The sequence below is a fragment of the Haliotis rubra genome, unplaced genomic scaffold, assembly GCF_003918875.1.
Source record: "Haliotis rubra isolate DU_JTF1 unplaced genomic scaffold, ASM391887v1 Scf460, whole genome shotgun sequence".
Taxonomy (NCBI): domain Eukaryota; kingdom Metazoa; phylum Mollusca; class Gastropoda; order Lepetellida; family Haliotidae; genus Haliotis; species Haliotis rubra.
Genome location: NW_025767147.1, coordinates 652,566 through 672,228, shown reverse-complemented (window position 1 = coordinate 672,228; position 19,663 = coordinate 652,566). Strand labels below are relative to the sequence as shown.

Genomic DNA, 19,663 nt, shown 5'->3' with positions numbered 1-19,663 from the left:
TTGATATTTCGTTAAACAAACTACTATTTTAATGTTTTCCTTGATACATTATCTATGAATCCGAAACAAAACAACTTGTAGGATTCAACACAAAGTATGACTGAAATTCGTAGTTTCCAATAGACAGAAATATGTCATCAAATCTCGGTTAAGACTGATTTTCTTAGGATGTTCATGCGCATGAGATACTTTTACACAGTCAGAGATATGAGTTAATTGGAAATGAAAAAGTCATCAATTATACATTGCATTTGTCTTACTCCTTCTACTGACAACAAACTCAAACATTATTTTCAGTACTGAGCGTATTGTAAAAAGAGTTATGAACAATTATAATACTTCTTCTTTTGTTCCATAGACGAACGCCCATAAAAGCCACCAGATATTGTTGCAATAATTCTAACACTGTACAATGGAAACAAATATATCAAATGTTATGTTACGTGAATTATCATAGTTTTTATTTCATTAGTTCTCAATTCCCAACGCCTAGAGAATGTATGAGATACAAATATCAGGTGGCATTGTGAGTAGAATATCAGCAAGTTCCCTTACAAACAACTCGTGGTTAATAGGTTTCAAATGTAACTTTCCTCACATCAATTAAAACAGGCGTAGTTAAACTAGAATTACATGCTTATATATAAAAAGATATGGCGTGATTCTTCACTGGTGCATTCCTGAAAATAACCAACCGATGGTGGTCCTTTGTACGCTGTTGGTCAGTATTCGCAGGTTCAAGAAAAGCGAGTGAGTGATTTCGGAGTTCGACCGCTTTTCGCAATATCACGACGAGGGACAACCAAAATGGGCTTACCACAGTCTTAATGTAGGGAGCGTGTTATCGTAAATGAAAAACATGTGTTAAGCATTAAATATTTATAAAATTCAATGTTTATAATTTACGTCGATCTGTAGCGTTAACTTTTTCAACGTTTCGCTAAGATTTTTTGAATATAAAAAGCATTTTCAACTAAAATAGATCCCGCAATATTACGTCCATTTATAGGAACGTATGACTGGCCAAATCATTTACTCACTACGCCATCACAGCATGATGAAACACCACTTGAAACGTAACGATCGCCAATGACCGTTAATATATTTATTTGCCTTTACGGAAGTCAGGAGAACATTTCAGATTTCCTTAAAAGAAATCCCCCGTAGAGAGTCATCTTCCCGGAAAATACACACACGTTAAACTGAGATTTAACAATATTCAATCAGATACTCGGGGTATATTTGACCTTCGCTGAAAATCACGTAGATTCTCGGGTCTGTTTCCTTATCACATGCTGAGTCAGCGAGTTTAGTTTTGTTGCTGACATCCAACACCGGGGGGCGTTTTAACTGTGGGTTCCCTTGCCTCGACTTACCCACCAGAACTTTAGCCAAGAACATGAACCTGTGACGCCGTGCGTCTTCTTTAGCATAGACATCCGAGTACTTGGCATCCACAGCAAAGTACGCTCCTTGGCCAAAGAGGGCGCCCACTCTACTTCCGGCTAACCGGAAGTCGATGTTTTGGTGCGGGATGAGATCAGCCGAGTCTGGTGTGGTTCCGTGAAAGAGTTGCTTTTCGTTGGCAAGACCCCGACCGTATTCACGTTCCATGTTGTCCTTTGCGCTGAAATCAACAAAGGTCGTAAAGTCTCCTATTTAGGAGCACGTGTGTGATGAGAACAAGGTGTTAACCATCCATCGATACCACGTCTACAAGAAAGCATTCTGACGTACATATGTCATTGCGCAAGTAGTTTTTTTACAAATGGATGAATCGTGTGCATTTACGCACAGTCCTCACGTTGTAACATGCATCTATACACATGGGTAGGCGTATGTCAGGCACCATGCACGCATGGAGATCCCGGTTAGAATTGATCTTCAGTAACCAATGCTTGTCATAAGAGGCGACTAACGGGATCGGGTTTTCAGGCTCTCTGACTTGGTTCACACATGTTATCGTATCCAAATTGCGTAGACTGATGTTCATGCTGTTGATCACTAGAATATCTGGTCCACACTGGATTATTTACAGACCGCCGCTATACAGTTAGAATTTGTGCGGCGTAAAACTAAACTCGCTCACTCAGGTATCGTGCAGGGACATATTAGTTTAAATAAACTTTCTGTATATTCTAATTGACATAAACATAAACAACTTGCGTCCTGGCGTAAAACTGTATGAATTCACATTTTTAACATATGAAGAATGAAGTATCATTTACATATTGTCATCAGACATAAAGTCGGCATTCTGTGTGGAGGGGCGGTACGAGGGGTGTCCCATACACTTAAGGTCTGACCATGAACGGATCTTCCAGACACAACAAACCTGCCTGTGTGTATAGAACAGTACTAAAGCATGAAGACGTGTAACATGTAACATGAAAAGCATGGACTGCACAAACTACAACTGCTCAAGTAGCAGTCAGCTTTGCACAGGACTGTAGCTTTATGATCCTCCCACATCCAGATCTTGCCACTCTGATTTCCTCCTCTTTCCACGGCCCAAATCTGAGCTCCGAGGCAGCAAATTTGAGACGAATGAGCACGTTATTACTACCGTGGGGGACTTTGTAGGGTTTTCTGTGTTTTTTGGATGGGTTACAAATGTTGGAGAAACGTTTGATCAAAAGTTATAGAAGTCAAGGGTAACTTTGTTGACAAACAGGTAGAAAGAGTTTCATACATAACGTATTTTTCATGGAAAGTTCCGGGACACCCCTCGCAAGACCTTAGATGTTATGGATCTGAGTTATGTTGATCAGCATCCTGTAGTATTATTGAGACTGTGCACATGAAAGCCTGCAAGTCTTTTCTCAAAGTGAATACGTATACAAATAACAAAATGGATCTGGGAGAGTATGGAATAGTCTCCCTGCTGTACCACTTTACCTCCAGAACAGTCAAGGTCTCGTGCGAACTTATTCAACTGTAACAGTTCCCCGCCAAGCATACAATATGATTACAACTTTTGATGATAGTCCCAGATACACATCGTATATACTTACACAGTATACTGTTCCCACAATGCGACATTCTGGATACGGTAGATGGACACGATGCTCTTATTGGACAGCGTTTCTTCCACCTTTGATTCAACATGTCTGTATTCAAAGGCCTTCAGGGGGTTGGACTCACTCAGCTCCACCTTCATGAACCCATCCTGTCCCATGGCTTCCCAGTGTGCTGGTAGACGCTTTGATTGGCTCACTGACGAGGGCAAGGGTCGCTTTGAAATTCTGAAAAGTCACATTTACATTATCAATCATATTTTTACTTACATATAACTGATGCGGTAGTGTAGGTATAGGTACAACAGCCTCTTATCATAATAACGAATTACGTGGTATATGTACCATTTTACATTTTAATTTGAAAAAGGAACTCATTTTCGGTATGACATTGAACTGCAAATTGTTCACAGCTTGAGCATTCTGCAGAACAATTGTAAGTGATTTCTAACGATTTAACCATACTAAGAGTGAGTGAGTATGGTTTAACGCCGCTTTTAGCAATATTCCAGCAATATTACGGCGGGGGACACCAGAAATGGGCTTCACACATTGTACCCATGTGGGGAATCGAACCCGGGTTTCCGGCGTGATGAATGAACGCATTAACCATTAGGCTACCCCGAAGCCCCAACTATACTTAGTAAGGAACAGAACACTGATAACTACACATATACCTAATGGCAAATGGTTAGGGTTTTTTAAATATGAAAATGAAATGGCATCAGAAAGGTCACTGATTTGTCAATATGGCTGCCGCGGATTATCTGTTTCTTACTGTCAGTGATAGAGTGCTGTTGCTGCATCGTTTCTGTTAAAGGTTTTGGAACTTTGTCTGATCTATGGGATCTGTCCTACCTCTCCAACATTACTCGCACTTCCTTGTTCTTCACGAAATCTAGAGGTGTCTTCCCGGCTTTGTTCGTCAATCTGATGTCCCCCTCCTCGTTCTACAAGATGACATCGGATTTCCAGGGCCAAATCCGCGTCTTTTGGACCTTCCTGTAGACAGTGCAGACAGTTTTATCGAAAAAGTTCAACACAGACTAACATATTTCTATAGATAGTGACGACAGCTCACAAATAGATGTTTGACGCAATTTATCTCGTCCTATAAACACGAAAGACTCACAGCTCCGGGCAGCGTGCTGTCCATGTGGGTGGCGTGTAGAGGAGAATTTCCTTCCTGGTCTTGGACGTTGATCTCCGCCCCTACAGATCAGTAAATGTTGTACAGTTTTGTATATCATACTGCATGTAAGCCCTACTTTATATAGTCTAGGAGCAGTTGGACATTCTGTAATTCACAGACTTGTAAATCATTCTGCATACAAACAATACTCATCATATTCCAGGGCATATGGACATTCTGCAATTTACAGACTTGTATGTCTTTCTGCATAAAAGCTATACTCTTCATATTCCAGGTCATATGGACATTTTGCAATTTACAGACTCGTATATCATGCTGCATGTGAGCTATACTCATAATGTTCCAGGGGCAATTTACAGACGTGTATAGCATACTGCCTGCATGTGGTTCTTACCAGATTCCATGAACAGCTTGGCATTCTGCACATTACAGACTTGTATAACACACTGTTTGTTCACATGTAAGCTTCACTCACCAGATTCAAGGAGCAGTTGCACAATCTGAAGATTACATCTTTGTACAGCCATATGAAGAGCTGTCTTGCCGTTGTCGTCCCGATCATTGACATTGCAGCCAGCCTACGGATGATGTTACAAAATCAACACAGCGGGTCATCTTTTAGAATTTATAGAACTTGCGAATAAATGCCGTATCGTTAGAAACAGACAGGTATCTCTCATTGCCGCAGAGGTTTGGAAAAACGTAGAAGTAGATTTATCTTTTAAGCCTTTTTATTCACCTTACCTTCACCAGGACACCTGCCAGGGCCACAAAACTCCGGAATGCTGCTATGTGTATCGGGGTGAGGGCGTTGTTCATGGGGACGTTGACGATCTTCGGATCTCTCTTTATCAGTGCTTGTGGAAATCTGTTAAATTAAGGAGCTGTATCAATCAGTAATTGGACTTAGTGGAATTTCTTTGCAAGGATTCCGGGTTATGTAGATCGTTTATCAGTTCAACGTGTTATGAGAGGTTTCTTTTCATAATTTGTAATTTTTAATATCACATTGATTAAGTGATAGTTAATATGGGTCACACTGTTTTGAGTGTGGGTTTTGGATCGCATCTTGCATCATATATGTTCAATGGCAAAAGTATTTGTAGCGGCAAGCCTTTTTGATAGCGCTTCAGAGTTGCCTCCCTTGGTTGGCTTTATTTTGTTACAGGATCTTGTCACATCGTGTGTTCGAGAAACTGCCGTAACGTTCTGCGAGAATAATGATGGAGCCTAGTATAGCTTTGCTAGAATGCCCGAGATCCGTGTAAGAGCTATATAAAGGCTGGTTGTTGAGTTGTGCGACGGGACATTACACACCACTGGGAAGATTTATACACATCTGTCTGCCATCATCAAGTTGTTCAAGGTGCTTGTCTATTCAACTGATGTCGTTGCAAACACCCTTCCATACGTGTATTTGTTCTCATTGTGAATGTCAAGACTCTTGTGTGTTAACATTTTATATTTGTGACCTAATAGTTTAGATTTGTGACTCAATTGCATTGTACTAGATATCTGTAGTGTCATTCATTGTAGCTTGCTCATTGTTTGTTCAATACATTATTGAATAACTTAGACTTGTCTGAGTTCTATTTTGCTGGTTCAAAGAGGACTCTTAAACCTTTTGTCACGGCAAAGTATTAACCGTAACATACATACTCTTTAACAACAGAAAACATGACAGTTATTTCCAAAGATAAAGATCTGTTGTGGCGGTTTACCCAGTTAGGTTCCCAAATCATTTCAAAACAAGTTCCAATGATTAAATTATCTATCGTACGGTACCAGTAAAACAGGCTCTGCTAATATATAAAGGCACAATTGTCAATCTGTCAAATGATCTATCGACTGACAATACACAAACTCGCTTTGGCATCATTTTCAACGATTCAGTGATCTGTCAATGGAGAAAACTTCAGTTGGTTAACTTACTCTGTTGCCCCAGAGAGCAACACACATGCTTCATGGAAAGGGTTGCTGCCTTTAGAATTGGCGAGTCTCAGATTCAGCTGGGCACACTCCAGGAAGGGATCAAGAAGATGCTGGTTATGGGTTCTGAGTGCATCATGAAGGGGCGTATCTCCCTCTTCATCCTAAAGAATAGATACAATTATATTAACCCACTTTATGTATTGGCTAAAACTCACTGCCTTAACTATTACAAAGCTGCGCCTACCTGTGTGTTGGGATCACACTTGTACTGTATGAGTGCCTTCAGACACCAGGTGCTGGGGTCCTTCTTGGCCACTGCCAGATGTAATGGTGTCAGTCCCTTGTTGTTCTTCGTGTTGCCCCGTGCCTTGGCGTCCAGCAGTATCCCGACCACAATGGGCTGCTCTCTGTTGACATGACCAGCATTGTCTCAATATAAACCTGATATATTTCTTTAGCCACCCGGTCTCTATGTCACATCAACAGGAATGTGGATATTGAGACTTAGACAAACTGAGGACAACCGTCATGAGGGTGTCTCAAGTAAAAAGGTGACAAGTTTAGAGTCACGGGGGTGACATTTTTAAGCGTCACGTGCTACTCATTCTGAGTGAGTGAGGGAGTGATTGAATATGGTTTCACGAAGATATTCCTGCAATGTCAAGGCAGGGAACACCAGAAATAATTGGCGTCACACGTTGTACCCATATACAATGTACCCATTCAACTGGCTCTTCGGCGTAAGGGGCGAATGCATTAACCACTGGGCTACCCCACCGTCCCTCCTTTAGTTGTAAATTCTGACACATTGTGATTTAATCACAAGTTGTATTCTGATAAAAGCAGTGCGTTAACCACTACTCTATCTCCCTACTCACCCTGACACAGCATAGTGCAGAGGTGTGTCTCCTTCATCGTCGGCTTTGTTCAGATCAGCCTTAGCACCGATCAGAAGCTTGACTATGTCAGCATGACCTTTGTAACACCCCGTCTGCAATGCCGTCAGGCCATCCACTGATTCGTTCACCTGATTCATAAATAAATCAAGATCATTTGATCAGTAGGTTCATAACAATAATCACCTACAAATAAGAATAAATTATTTAGATTCAGTACGAATTACGCCAGCCAATGCTTGTAAGGTGTGAATTGTTTTTAATGTGCTCTCAAAAACGTAGAAGTGAGAGAATTATGAACGCAACGTTTAACCCAATTTTGACTCAGTTTACCTGGTAAAGGTGCAATACCTGACAGTATGGCAGTATTTAACTGCATTTAAGCAATGGACACTTGTCACAAATGTAGAGTTTGTAACGCGAATTTGTTGTGGGATGGCAAATAGCCTGTATGGGACACAGGGCTAAACATATTGCACCATCCCTTGGTGGTTCAGTGTTATTCTTAAAATTCTGTGCGTGACCTACCCATGACGCTGCTTTGATCCATGCACAGCTATTACATGTCATCAGAGGACCCTTGTAGAGGACGTGCCAAAAACCAAGAATCATGATTGGGACGAATCAGGAATTCAAACCCACAATCAGCAGATCCTGTCAATGTACGGGCAGTAATTTTGTCTTATGTCGTAAGAGCCTGAATGAACAATGGTAATCTCGTTACGCCGGCACAGGTACCTTGTCACCAATAGACTTGACAATGTTTTTCACTGTTTCCGTGTCGCCGTTGCTGACAGCGATGACGAGGCCTCGGGCTGTTATGGTGCTGCTGGATGATGCGTTGGGCTTGAACAGAGCACTCGCTCCAGGCTTCAGAGGGCCGAACCGAACCTGAGCCACACCTTCGGCTATGTCTGAGAAAGAAGAATGCAGTGAATGAGCTTTGGAAGGACTTTTTGAAAACAAGGAACGTCATACTCATTAAGATTGCAGAGAGTGGGAAAGTTCAAGGTTTGCCATTTTCATTTTCATCCACCACATCAGATGAACCGCTAACTGACCAGCGAACAACTCTCTTTCCAGCGGATCCTACTTTCACACAAACGCAACTGGTTGCCTTTGATCCATGAGCTATCCGATTTCCCAAAATTGCAACAGTTCACCAAAGGAATCTTTAGCAGATGTTCCTATCAGGGTATGAATGGCTTTTGCTCGTTTTCGTACTAGGATTTCATGCTGTTTTTGAAAAACCCGAAATTATTGTAACAATATTAAACAGCTCAAAAATATTGTTTCTTTATTTAAAATAATGGTAAATGCTAGTTGTCAACCACAAAGTTGTTGGTTGTTATTATAACCCGTGATATGTACCCTGATCAAGTAATTTCCTATCCGTAATTCATGATGTTTACTGTTTAAATATTGTATCTTACCTGCTGATTCAGATTTATGAGTACCATCGACATCAGATGTAGAGGAGTCTGAACTGGTGCTTTTATTAGCCCCAAAAGAGATGCCGGAACCTGACAAGGCCACTCCGTCCTGAGGATCACAGCTGACGGGACTGAAGAACCACTTGACTGGCCCAAAGGCCACCCTCAGATCCCCGTCCTTGTCGATCTCAACGACCTGGCCGGTCTTTCCGAGACACTGTGGATGAAGAAGGGTGTAATAAAGTAGAGGGACAGGTTTGTTAGTCCGATCATACCTGAACAGAATTTCACGGTTTCATTATTTATTTTTTATTCTTATATAAATCACGAAACACGTTACAGTAACTCCCGGTGACAGTTTCTAAACTGATTAGTCGAACATTGGATAAATCGAACGTTTGTCATGTCCTTTTCGGCAACGACGACAAGTAGAAAGAAAATACAGTAATGGGTTGTTACTGTTGCATCGGTCTACATACATTTTCCATTTTGTCATTCCATCCGCCATGTCCGTTCTGGAGATCCACGGCAGCGTTGTAGTTGTTGGTAATCTTCACAACGTCCCCGACAGCAAACGTGTGAAGCTGCAATAATCAGATCGACCAAGACATCATCAAAACGTCTTCATCTGAGAATGGATGGTGTTTGAGTGAATGCGTGCTCAAACGTACAGTAAGCTTGTAATGTAAGGTGGAACGTACACTATGTGTACATATTTCTTTGACATTCAAGGTTACAGTCAGTAGACTCTTATGGATGATCAAGTCTTTAAATTATGTTACAGGTTATAATACTTTCTGAGCTCTGAACAAAACCAGAACCGTTTGGTTTTAGATTCAAAAGGACTGAATTGATAGAAACAAACCTGCTTTAAGCCGTTATGTTGAACAGCATATCTCGACTGATAAGACAAGTATGATACTTTAGGGATGACAACCGCTTCATTCGCTATAGATTCTTACACCGTTGTTTAGCAGGAATGAGAGTATCATACCTTTCCTATTATTCATCTATTTCTGAAATGCCCATCAAACAGATCATGCCACGACTCATATTGCCCAGACACTACCTACCCTTGTCAAAGTCGACTTCACTAGACCATACTTCTCAGCATCCGGGTACTGTACATGTGCAACAATGATCTGTTGGTCTGGAGAGGGAATACGGATGACAGTACCAACCTCTGCCAAACACTAGAAATACAAAATCTTATTTTTGGGGGAAGGAAATCGTTGTAGATCATCACATCAAAACACAGAAGACTTAATCAGCATGTCATTGATGGCAGATGCAATTACGACGTCACACGAGCAGTGGGTAGCCCAGTAATTAAAGCGCTCACGCCAAAGACCCGGGTTCGGTTCTCCACATCGGAACTCTGTGAGAAGCCCATTTCCAGTGTCCCCCGCCATGATATTGCTAGAATATTGCTAAAAGCGGCATAAAACCATACTCACTTATTTACGAAGTCACACCGATCATCTGTGACCTCAACGGATGACGAGTAATAACTGAATATATCAATGTTGAAATCAGCATGATGAAGAAGACTGCTTCAATGTACGTACCTGTGACATGCTGTCACGATAACCAGTCAAGTCCGTGTGCGTGCGTTCAAATATATCTGCGTCCACCTCTATTTTCACTTTGTCCCCAACCTTCAGGCGAAATTCAGTGGGATTCACAACATCTGTAACAGCCAAACTACAATTGTGAACACGTTTCGATAATATGTGTCTGTTTCAAAATTGGTTTTATCTTTTGAGACATTTCATGAACTAATAACAACGCTTTTATGAAACTGAAGTAATCAAAATAACGTTATAAGAAACAATTCCATTTCAAATCGACCAACATTTGGGGATCACCCCAGTTCATGTCTTAGATTTGGGATTTTTGCTTGTAATCAATGCTACTGTAAGTTGATAAAAGGGAAACACTCTTTCATTATTCTGTGATTGGCATGATGTTTTAGACCAAATGGGTCCCCACATGTGACGTTTTTCTCAGAAAAAACCTTGATTTGCTCGTCCATACCTTACACAGATTAAACTAAAAGATTAGAAACTATTGCATCATAGGGCTTAAAATATTATAAAGTCTGTTGAAATAAACTGATATTAAGAAGTCGCAATAATATGCCAAAATATGTATAATTTTCATTGCAAAATGTAGTATTTCGGGATTATAGTGCCTTTCGTTCTTATGCGAAAGGTAATCTATATATATATTTAGTTCCGGTACTGAAAGGCCAAAGGCCTGTAATACAACACATTTATAAAATCAATATTTACACGCACATTTAATATACATGAAGAAGAGAAAATAATCAACTGTAGGTTACATTGTGTTCTGAGATATACTCTGTCCTAAACAACATGGCATAGCAAGCAAACATGGACAAGTTTTGAAGTATAGTATGGTTTTGGTTGTTTACAATGCTAAAAATTTATAAAGGTTTTGATTGGCACAATAATATTTTTTGATATACAACTTTGTCAGGGAATTATAAGCAGGGCAAATTAAAAGAAAATGATATTCATCTTCTATTTGGTTAAGATCACATAGTTTGCAAGTTCTATTTTCTTTGTTGACATTTTTAAATCTTCCACTTTCAATAAATAAATCATGTGAAGAACATCTCAATCTGCTTAAAGCTATCCTATACTTTTTTACGTTTAGACATGAAAGATCTATTTCTGCGTCAAAAGTACATTTAAACATCTTATAGTGCAAACATTTACTGGAAGGTGATAACTTTTCAAACCATTCTTGCAAATAGATATCTTTTAATCTTCGTGTTAGTTCTAAAATAAACTTACCCTCAGAATCAACATACTGATTGTTCCATGCAACACCAAACCCTTTCGAGAATAGAAATTTCTAACAGATTATGAATCAACTTTTGCATTTTAGGACTTAGACCGTGTGTATTAAAAATAGACCATAGCTTTTGTCTGTCAACTGAATCAAATGCTTTTTCGAAATCAACGAAAAGTGTATAGAGTTTACCACCTTTGGTGTTGAGGTATCTCTGTATAATACTTTGTAATATAAACATATTGTCAGTAGTCGTATATCCATGTCTAAATCCTGCCTGGGATTCATTTATTTTATTCAATGCCTCTCCCCAAGTTACTAATCGTCTGTTAATGATAGAAGTGAAAAGCTTACTCAAAATACTCTAAAGAATAATGCCTCTGTAATTATTTGGATTATCGATACTGTCGTGTTTATGTAGCGGGACAATAATACCGATTGTCAAACTAGTTGGAAAAATAAAAGCAATCAATGTATTGTAATAAAACTTGTATATTTCATCAGTTTGGGGTGTCAGCAAGTAGAAATGTGTAACTGTACCAAAATGATATGTCGCCATGTCACATTTGCATAATTTATCTTCAAACTGTTCGAAAAAGTGCCCAAAATGTTGAGCGTTTCCCATGTTCCAAACCTATCGTATTCGATCGAAAAATCCGGGAACATTTGATCAATTGAGAAAAAAACGGCACTGGGACACGCGATAAGTCGACAGTGTACATGGGATTGCAGGCACATGGGGTGGGTTAGTGAGTTAAACTTTTAATTCGCATCGGCAGTATTTCAGCCATATCTTGACTATATCAAGTTATAGATTAATAATAATTAAAGGTAAATTATAAAAACCTGTCAACAAAGGACAGTAAAACAACTTGTTTATCACAGATATAAATTTAAAAGTAATAATTAATTCTCAAACATTATAAAACACGGGCTATAGATCGCCAACAACTGAAGGTGCATCACCAAACCAGGGACTATGGTGACTTACAGTACATTTGCTTCTTGCATGGACCCTAGCTGGATTTAGACCATCCCTGCAGCTGTTAGCAATTTACAACGAGGAGAGTTCTATGAATATACAACTTCTTTAATATAATATGAGCGACGTTTCGGTGTAGCTACTAACACCGTTATCAAGCAACGGTGATAACGATGTTAGTAGCTACACCGAAACGTCGCTCATATTATATTAAAGAAGTTGTATATCCATAGAACTATCCTCGTTGTTCATCACACCAACTTCTAAATGCCACTCAAACAAGTTAGCAATTTAGACAAATCTAGCCATACATCAATAGAACACATATTCTACGATTATAAAGAGGAAGCTTTAAATTTACTTTGAATGTTTTGGGACTTTAGTACTCTCTCAGCCGGACAATAAGTTTACCACTTTAACCCACTTTGAGGATACAACCACTAACAATCTCAGCTGCTCAATGAAACTACAAATAATAGAATATTTATATATTTACAAACCATTTACAAAAAATTATCTAATAATTATATTTCTTTTAGAAAATCAATAATTAAAGGATAATTAACATTAAAAAGAAATGTTTTCCGTGAAGCAGAATGCGTTTTGGCGTACGTGTCCCATATGCAGTACGTATTTAGCAATGTATCCATAATGCGTTTATTGGTGTTTCTTAACTGACACAAACGTTCTCAAAACCGTAGCTTCTTCGCGTTTCAGAGAATCAAGCTCAACATGAATATTTGCTTATGGACAACAGTGCTTTGATTCGGTTGTATTTAGAGATCATGCAGTACCAATACACTTGGCATTAGTACAAAGGAAGCTTTCCTGAAATCAATCCCCATTTTTAATATTTCTAATAGGCTATATCTATTAATATCAATTTCTCAAAAACTAACAGATTTTTTAATATGTTAGTGTTTATGTAATTAAATATTAATGATAAAAGTTTAATGACTGTGCTGTGTTTTTTTCTTAAATATGGTGGAATTTCCGTTTTTTTGCTGAATGTACACAATAAATAAGAAAATTAAAAAAAGAATTATGATATGTTATAATATGTCCGATTAATACTTTCAATATTCAATCAAGTTATATCTATTTCGACTATCAAATGTTGCTGGAATCACATATCAAATTAAGGAGTCTTTTCTGGAATCGCTTAAAATTTTACCAAACTTGACTCATAACCTAGCTCATATAACAGAAAAAAATAAGGTTTGTCGGGAATGGTTTTCTTTAACTGGTGCATTTGATAGAAAAGCGCTACTCCCTCCCCCCACCTCCCACTCCCCACCCCTACACACTCTCCCCCTCTCCCCACCCCTCTGAACAAGGATGACACCAAGAACAACAACCAGAACCAACATCATGTATAAAAATGTCGAGGAAACTAAAGGCAACAATGAGAACAAGTAGTTAATACGCTTTGGCCTCTACACTCGTCCAGTGAACACAATCCTTCATATGTTATCAAACAGCATTACTGACCAGCCAGAAAATCATCACACATAACACACCATTTTAACGGAAATCCCCAAACCTAAGTTCGTGCTCCTAAGAATATAATATACTCCGTCAGTTCGTTTTCCCCTATGTTACAGAAAATAACATCCATAGATTCCAAACCTGTTGGTCTTTCATAAAATCCAATCATTGAACGTGTATTCAGGTATTTTCACACAAAGGGCGCCCACACACACACTCCAGACATATCTGAACACTCAAACACTGTACATATGCTATCAGACACCCATGTAAGACAGAAAAAGAATTAACAGTATCCTTTTGAAATGCATCAAGAAATATTGATATCCACGTTATTGACAACAATGACAAAAATATCATTTGCTTCCGCAAAATGAAAGCATTGTTACTTAAGGCTTCGCCTGACAGTAGTGTTGGTTTAACATCCTGGATGCCCAGAAAGGTGATGTGTTGTTAATGTCAACTCACCCAGCACCGGGAGATGGGCCTTGTAGTAACTCCAGCCTTGAGTCTCGTCCACTGTGATGACGTCTACCTTGCCCTGGGCTCCTATACGGTATGACTTCTGACTGTCCTGTCCACCCCTCCACCTCACTTTGACAGCCCCCCGACTGTACCTTCCCGACCACGCCCCGAGCTGTACGACGTCCCCGGTGGTTCCTTCTCCACCTGCAAACGTAGAAACCACAGACATGACATGGTTGGATATTCTCTGTGCACCAGAATATCTCCTGAAGATTCTAGAACTAGTCTTCAGCAATCCATGCCTTTCGTAAGAGGCGACTAACGGGATCGGGTGGTCAGGGTCGCTGATTAGGTTGACACATGTCATCGTATCCCAGTTGTGTACATTGATGCTCTTGTTAATCACCGGTTTGGCTCGTCCAGATTCGATTATGTGCAGATCGAAGTCATATAGCTGATGATTCTATGCTTATTTACAGGTCAAGACTTGATCAAATTTACAAATGTAACCGTAAGGTAAGATCGCCCTTATATCGAGGCCCCCTTACAACAAAGGGTACTTAATACAACGACTGACAAAGGTGTGTATTAAAAGATGGAAGTAACGGTTGTCTTAACGACAGATGCTGATGTTAATACTGGTAAACTGATCATTCGGAAACATATATCGATATTGATACACCTTACCTGACCTGACGTATACGGGAGCGTATATATTGATACAGGCTCTAAAGTTATATTGAATTGAAGAACCATTTATTCGGATATAAATATTGAAACTGACACAGGCGTTTGTCATATACAACACTGAGAAACTGACCATTCGAATATAGATATTGATAATGAAACATGACCTTCGCTTATGTGAGAATGATGAACTGGTTATAGGTTAAGCTTTTGCCTTATTAGACTCGTGAAACATTCACGGAATATTGACTCTCCGGTTACTATCCTTTTGAAAGCACACAACAGTGCAACTTATCATCAATTTGCTGGTAAAGAATGACGCGTCATTGTATCAGCAAACAAATATGGAGTGTACAACTAACACTTCACTTTCATGCAATTGCAAGCAGAATCATGCTTCAAAACTGACCGTATTGATCTTCATATTTCCAGTGCGGTCCACGAATGACCTTTGCATTCTTGAATAGACCAATAGCGCGTACTCGTTGAGCGCCAGAACGAGGCGGCACGCGCACCCTGAAAATATGAATAGAAGCAGATTGGTTTTTCACATCAGCTCGATCCTCTAGGTCATTCCAGTAAGCCTTTAAACTTTTTGTTTTCATATAAAACAAGTGCTCAAAAGAAAGTATACAGTGTGTTTGACCAAACCTAAACAGAAGAGAATATCATTTTATAAAGGAACATCTGTTTAATTTCAATAGAGTAACTATTCAATTCAACAGCAAATGTACACAGTTTCATTTCCTACAAAGTCGAACGTACGGTTTGACTGACACTAAAACACACGTGGTGTCGTAGTCTGAACTTTTATACAAATCAACAAAGCGTTTTTTCTGCAAAATGTCATCAAATGTTGAATCAATAGTGAGTGTGAGCACCACTGGCTTCAAAACACGTGGACGCATTGATGACGTAAGACGACGAATGACGTTAGGCGTGATCCGTTGCCATTGCTGGCAGGAATTATTCCAGTTGTTGAGCGGTGACAGGAGGCGCTGGTAGTCTTCTGATGTGTCGATCCAGGTGTTCGGATTCATTTCGGGAGAACATGCTGATCACGGCGAAACAAGATAAATGGCAACGCATCTGGTCGCAAAACTTTAACTCTGTATCTTCGAGCATTCAGGCTGCCATGAATAACCACAAGTCTCGTTTTGAGATCACCGCAGAAATCCTCCCTACAGGTTCCAGGTTCCACTACACTAACCTGTATCAATATTGACGGTACAGAGTAATCATTTTGATTTCCTGGAAGTATTTCAAAGTCTTAGTTTGAGGAATCAATAAAATCAAGTGTAAGTTCTTACCATGCTGAGTGCTGTAAACGATTCCATCTGTTTAAGGAGTCATTTTCCTTCCTCGCCTAACACGTGGTAGGGTTCTCTAATGAGTGTTTTAGACTGCTGGGTATAATCCAACCCCTTTCGTTAAACTTTCTGGCAAAGTTCATCATCCAGCCTTTCATATGTTAGGATGTTAAAGCTGCTTAATGTGAAACCTATCCAATTTCTGGCCTGAATTCCATGATTTTTGTCGTTCATAATATATTTTGGGTTGATATGATCTAGGCAGCCCAAGTCATTAACCCATGACAGCCTTCTAGTGTGAAATATGAGTAAAGTCCCATGGTATATGTATGATTATTAATTTTCTATATTAATGCAAAAATACATTTTCCAAAGCATTGATGAAATGAACATAAACTCTCAAAGCTCTCTTGTGGCATATAGACATGTAGGACAAGAAAACCTTTTGAAGCTTCATCCGATAATTTTTTCTGAGAAGCTACATGTATATACAATACATGAATCACAGATTTGCCTACGTCAGATGTTTCCTAATGTTCCTACAGATTCCAATACACTAAATCAGAAGCATAAGCTCCTTGAGCGAATAGCGTTTGTAAACATCTGAAGTGATAGAGACATGTGTCAGCTGTGATTGGATGAAATAGTGTAAGACTTTTATGTTTTTCAAAAACTAACCACAGCTTTAAGTATTTAGTGCTGTCATTTTCAACAACCATGACTTATGCTTAATGTGAGTACAGATATGTTCAAGTAGGTGACATTTGGTGCGGAACAGGGGAACCCTTTTGTGAAATATCTTCCTAATAACACCAACTGACCACATGCCATTAACGTATATCTTAATGATCCCCTTTGACGTAATAAGAAAAAAATAGTTTAAATTTTGTTGGTCACTTGGGGAAAAAGTTACTTAAGTAACTATCATTGAAATTTCTGTTTGTTTACGTCTCAAGAAGCAGGATGTGGTCGCAGTAAACGTAACAGCTTACCGGTTAGGTCAGAGCGCAATTAACGCGCATGACCTCGGGTCATCATTACAAGTGACTTGGAAGGACAGAGTTGTTATACAATACTGGACTTCCTGAACTGCCAGCGTTTATGTATAGGTATGCCACAGCATCAGAACACAAAGAAGATCCCAGATACAGTCTGCACCTGTACACTGACCCATGTTCCAGAAATAGGAAACCTATGATGCCAAATCTTTGAAAAGAGGATCCACAGTTATCCGAACAAAGAACTAGCATTGAAATAGAATGTTACAGAAAATACAAAATAAAAGACAATGCTTTTTCATCAGAGATATTTCACTGCTAACTACTAGTGTAAATAAGGTGCAAACAATATACCCTAAGTTCAAAGCTTCTCGTCAATACAATTACATATTGACATTATTGCTTCTTAAACAATGATAATCTTTGTTTTATCAGATCTGAGAATATATCCCTTGAGACATAACATTAATAACACTATTTCCTTTTTTGAGATACTTACTAGTGTCCTGAAAATTATAGTAAGTTGATTCAAAATTTGGTAAAAGTCGTTACAAAAGTTTAGGAAAACACACATAAAATTGTCCTGAAGCTTTCACCTCCTACAAACCATTGTGCAGTTTAATATGAAGCTCATTTTCCACATAACCATCAACAAACCTTGAACAATTTGTCCAAAACCAACATCTTAATAAACACTAGCTTTGGCTCAGTCTTCAAATATTAGTAACCTCCTCAAAAGCTGATGATTTATAAGAAGATCGAATAACATCAAATCTAGGTTAATTTATGTTTCAATATTAATTCCGTTACAAGAAAAGTCAACTGAGATTTTTGTAACTTAATAATGTTATTCTGTTCCAGGACTGGATAATGCCTGACCAGGGCGTGACCGAATCGTAGACTTTGCTTTTTCAGATTCTCTGAATGTTGAAATAACTTTGATAACTAGCAATCACTTTTAGAATTATCTTATTAGTAAATATATTATTTAACAAAAATATCTAAAAGCAGGAGCCAACAAACTAAGTTAATACCAAGTGATTGTCCTGCCATAATATGCATAGTGTTTGTTTGCCTAGTTCTGCTTTAAAATCATATGAATAGGATATGTCAATCAATTAAATAATTATTTATAATTGATTAGATTATTATTTATTTTATTACCCGCCCACATTTACTTAAGAAAGAAAGAATCTTAAAACATACCTTGCTATCATTTCCAGTGAATTAATCAAAATAACAGTTGTAATATTACTCCTAAAATATACCAATATATGCGAAGAATAATAATTTATGTTGTAACAAAACTTCAAATAATGTTCTCATAATTAAGAAATACACTATATTTTACTCCGTCCATTACTCCAGAAAGTCACTATTCTTCTCACATAGTTTTTGTATTTGATCCACATGGAGGATGGTAATTCAATTCAAGGTCCCATGCATCTCTTTATAAAAATTCTGAAATATTTAAAGCATGGTTTTATAGGCACCCATATGAACTATTTTTGATATTTGGATATTGCATGATAGGCAACTGCTGACACTGACTATATTTCCGAGTAATAAATAATATTACTCCTCGAATATTCAGCACTATTAACAAGATACTGTAGATTGTCCTTTTGAAACTTAACACATCCTAACATATGTGACAAATTTAAGAATATCAAAGAGCGAAGGGAACAATATCCGCCACATTTTTGTTTCTGTCATCTTATGAACTATGAGTTGCCTCCCTTGATGAACCAAGGCGCCTACGGTTTGAGATTTCGAATATCGATTCACCCTGATTGTGTTTCTGGGTTATCAACACCATACCCTGCTGGTGGATTTTATTAATAATAAATCCATATAAATTAAAAAGGAGCCCCAGGGAGAGAGATTCAGAACCTGGGGAAATCTAGACTTGCTTCATTTAGGGTTTTAGTATTGCAGGGAGGGCTCGGCTATAGGGAAAATAATATGGTTCAGGGACTGTGAGACAGAATAACCCTGACCCCAGTATCACACGATATCGAAAGAAAGAAATGAGCGTCATCTGCTGAAGCGCAAAAGGGCTCATGACTTCCGTGATGATGCCCTCGATATAACTGATTACATTATGGCAAATATGGAGACTGAAATATGTTTGTTATCTATAAAAGTCCCTAGATATATACCTCTCCAACACAACTCGCTGGAGAAATTGCTAACAACACAAGATTATGTATGCGTGACATTGAGACGCGTACTCACAGTGGTGAGTTGATGGTGAGACTGCAGAGGAAGGCGTGGTCTGTGTCGTGGCGTTCTGTGTTGTAACAAAGGGTGCACAGGATGAAGTTCGTGCATGTCGAGCACGTCCATATCATCCCTGAAATGTTAACTTCTCCACATCCATCACACTGGGCGCCTTTCACTTGGTCTCCTGGACAATATACAAAGGCATGTTAGTAAGATGCAAACATAACTGTAACTTAACACAGAATGCATTTTTGAT

The 19,663-nt window shown here is 38.8% G+C and overlaps 2 protein-coding genes across 4 annotated transcripts in view; both read right to left on the bottom strand.

Annotated features, from left to right (window-relative positions):
- Positions 1-3,095: 3,095 nt before the first annotated feature.
- The window catches only part of LOC124290283 (E3 ubiquitin-protein ligase mind-bomb-like), a 98,844-nt gene continuing 82,276 nt past the window's right edge, over positions 3,096-19,663 (bottom strand). Inside the window, exons 8-18 of the mRNA XM_046726994.1 lie at positions 8,911-9,015; positions 8,432-8,648; positions 7,737-7,912; positions 6,981-7,129; positions 6,347-6,509; positions 6,103-6,263; positions 4,915-5,038; positions 4,646-4,748; positions 4,150-4,229; positions 3,876-4,019; positions 3,096-3,245 (exon numbers count right to left, since the gene is read on the bottom strand). Coding sequence (XP_046582950.1) covers positions 3,141-3,245; positions 3,876-4,019; positions 4,150-4,229; positions 4,646-4,748; positions 4,915-5,038; positions 6,103-6,263; positions 6,347-6,509; positions 6,981-7,129; positions 7,737-7,912; positions 8,432-8,648; positions 8,911-9,015 — 1,527 coding nt within the window. The 3' untranslated portion in view covers positions 3,096-3,140. The remainder of the gene's footprint in view (positions 3,246-3,875; positions 4,020-4,149; positions 4,230-4,645; positions 4,749-4,914; positions 5,039-6,102; positions 6,264-6,346; positions 6,510-6,980; positions 7,130-7,736; positions 7,913-8,431; positions 8,649-8,910; positions 9,016-19,663) is intronic.
- Positions 19,401-19,663, bottom strand: part of LOC124290296 (E3 ubiquitin-protein ligase mind-bomb-like) — a 29,646-nt gene continuing 29,383 nt past the window's right edge. For all 3 annotated transcript variants that reach the window (XM_046727010.1, XM_046727011.1, XM_046727012.1), the window contains exon 3: positions 19,401-19,591. In XM_046727010.1, the coding sequence (XP_046582966.1) occupies positions 19,416-19,591 (176 nt within the window). In that variant the 3' untranslated portion in view covers positions 19,401-19,415. The remainder of the gene's footprint in view (positions 19,592-19,663) is intronic.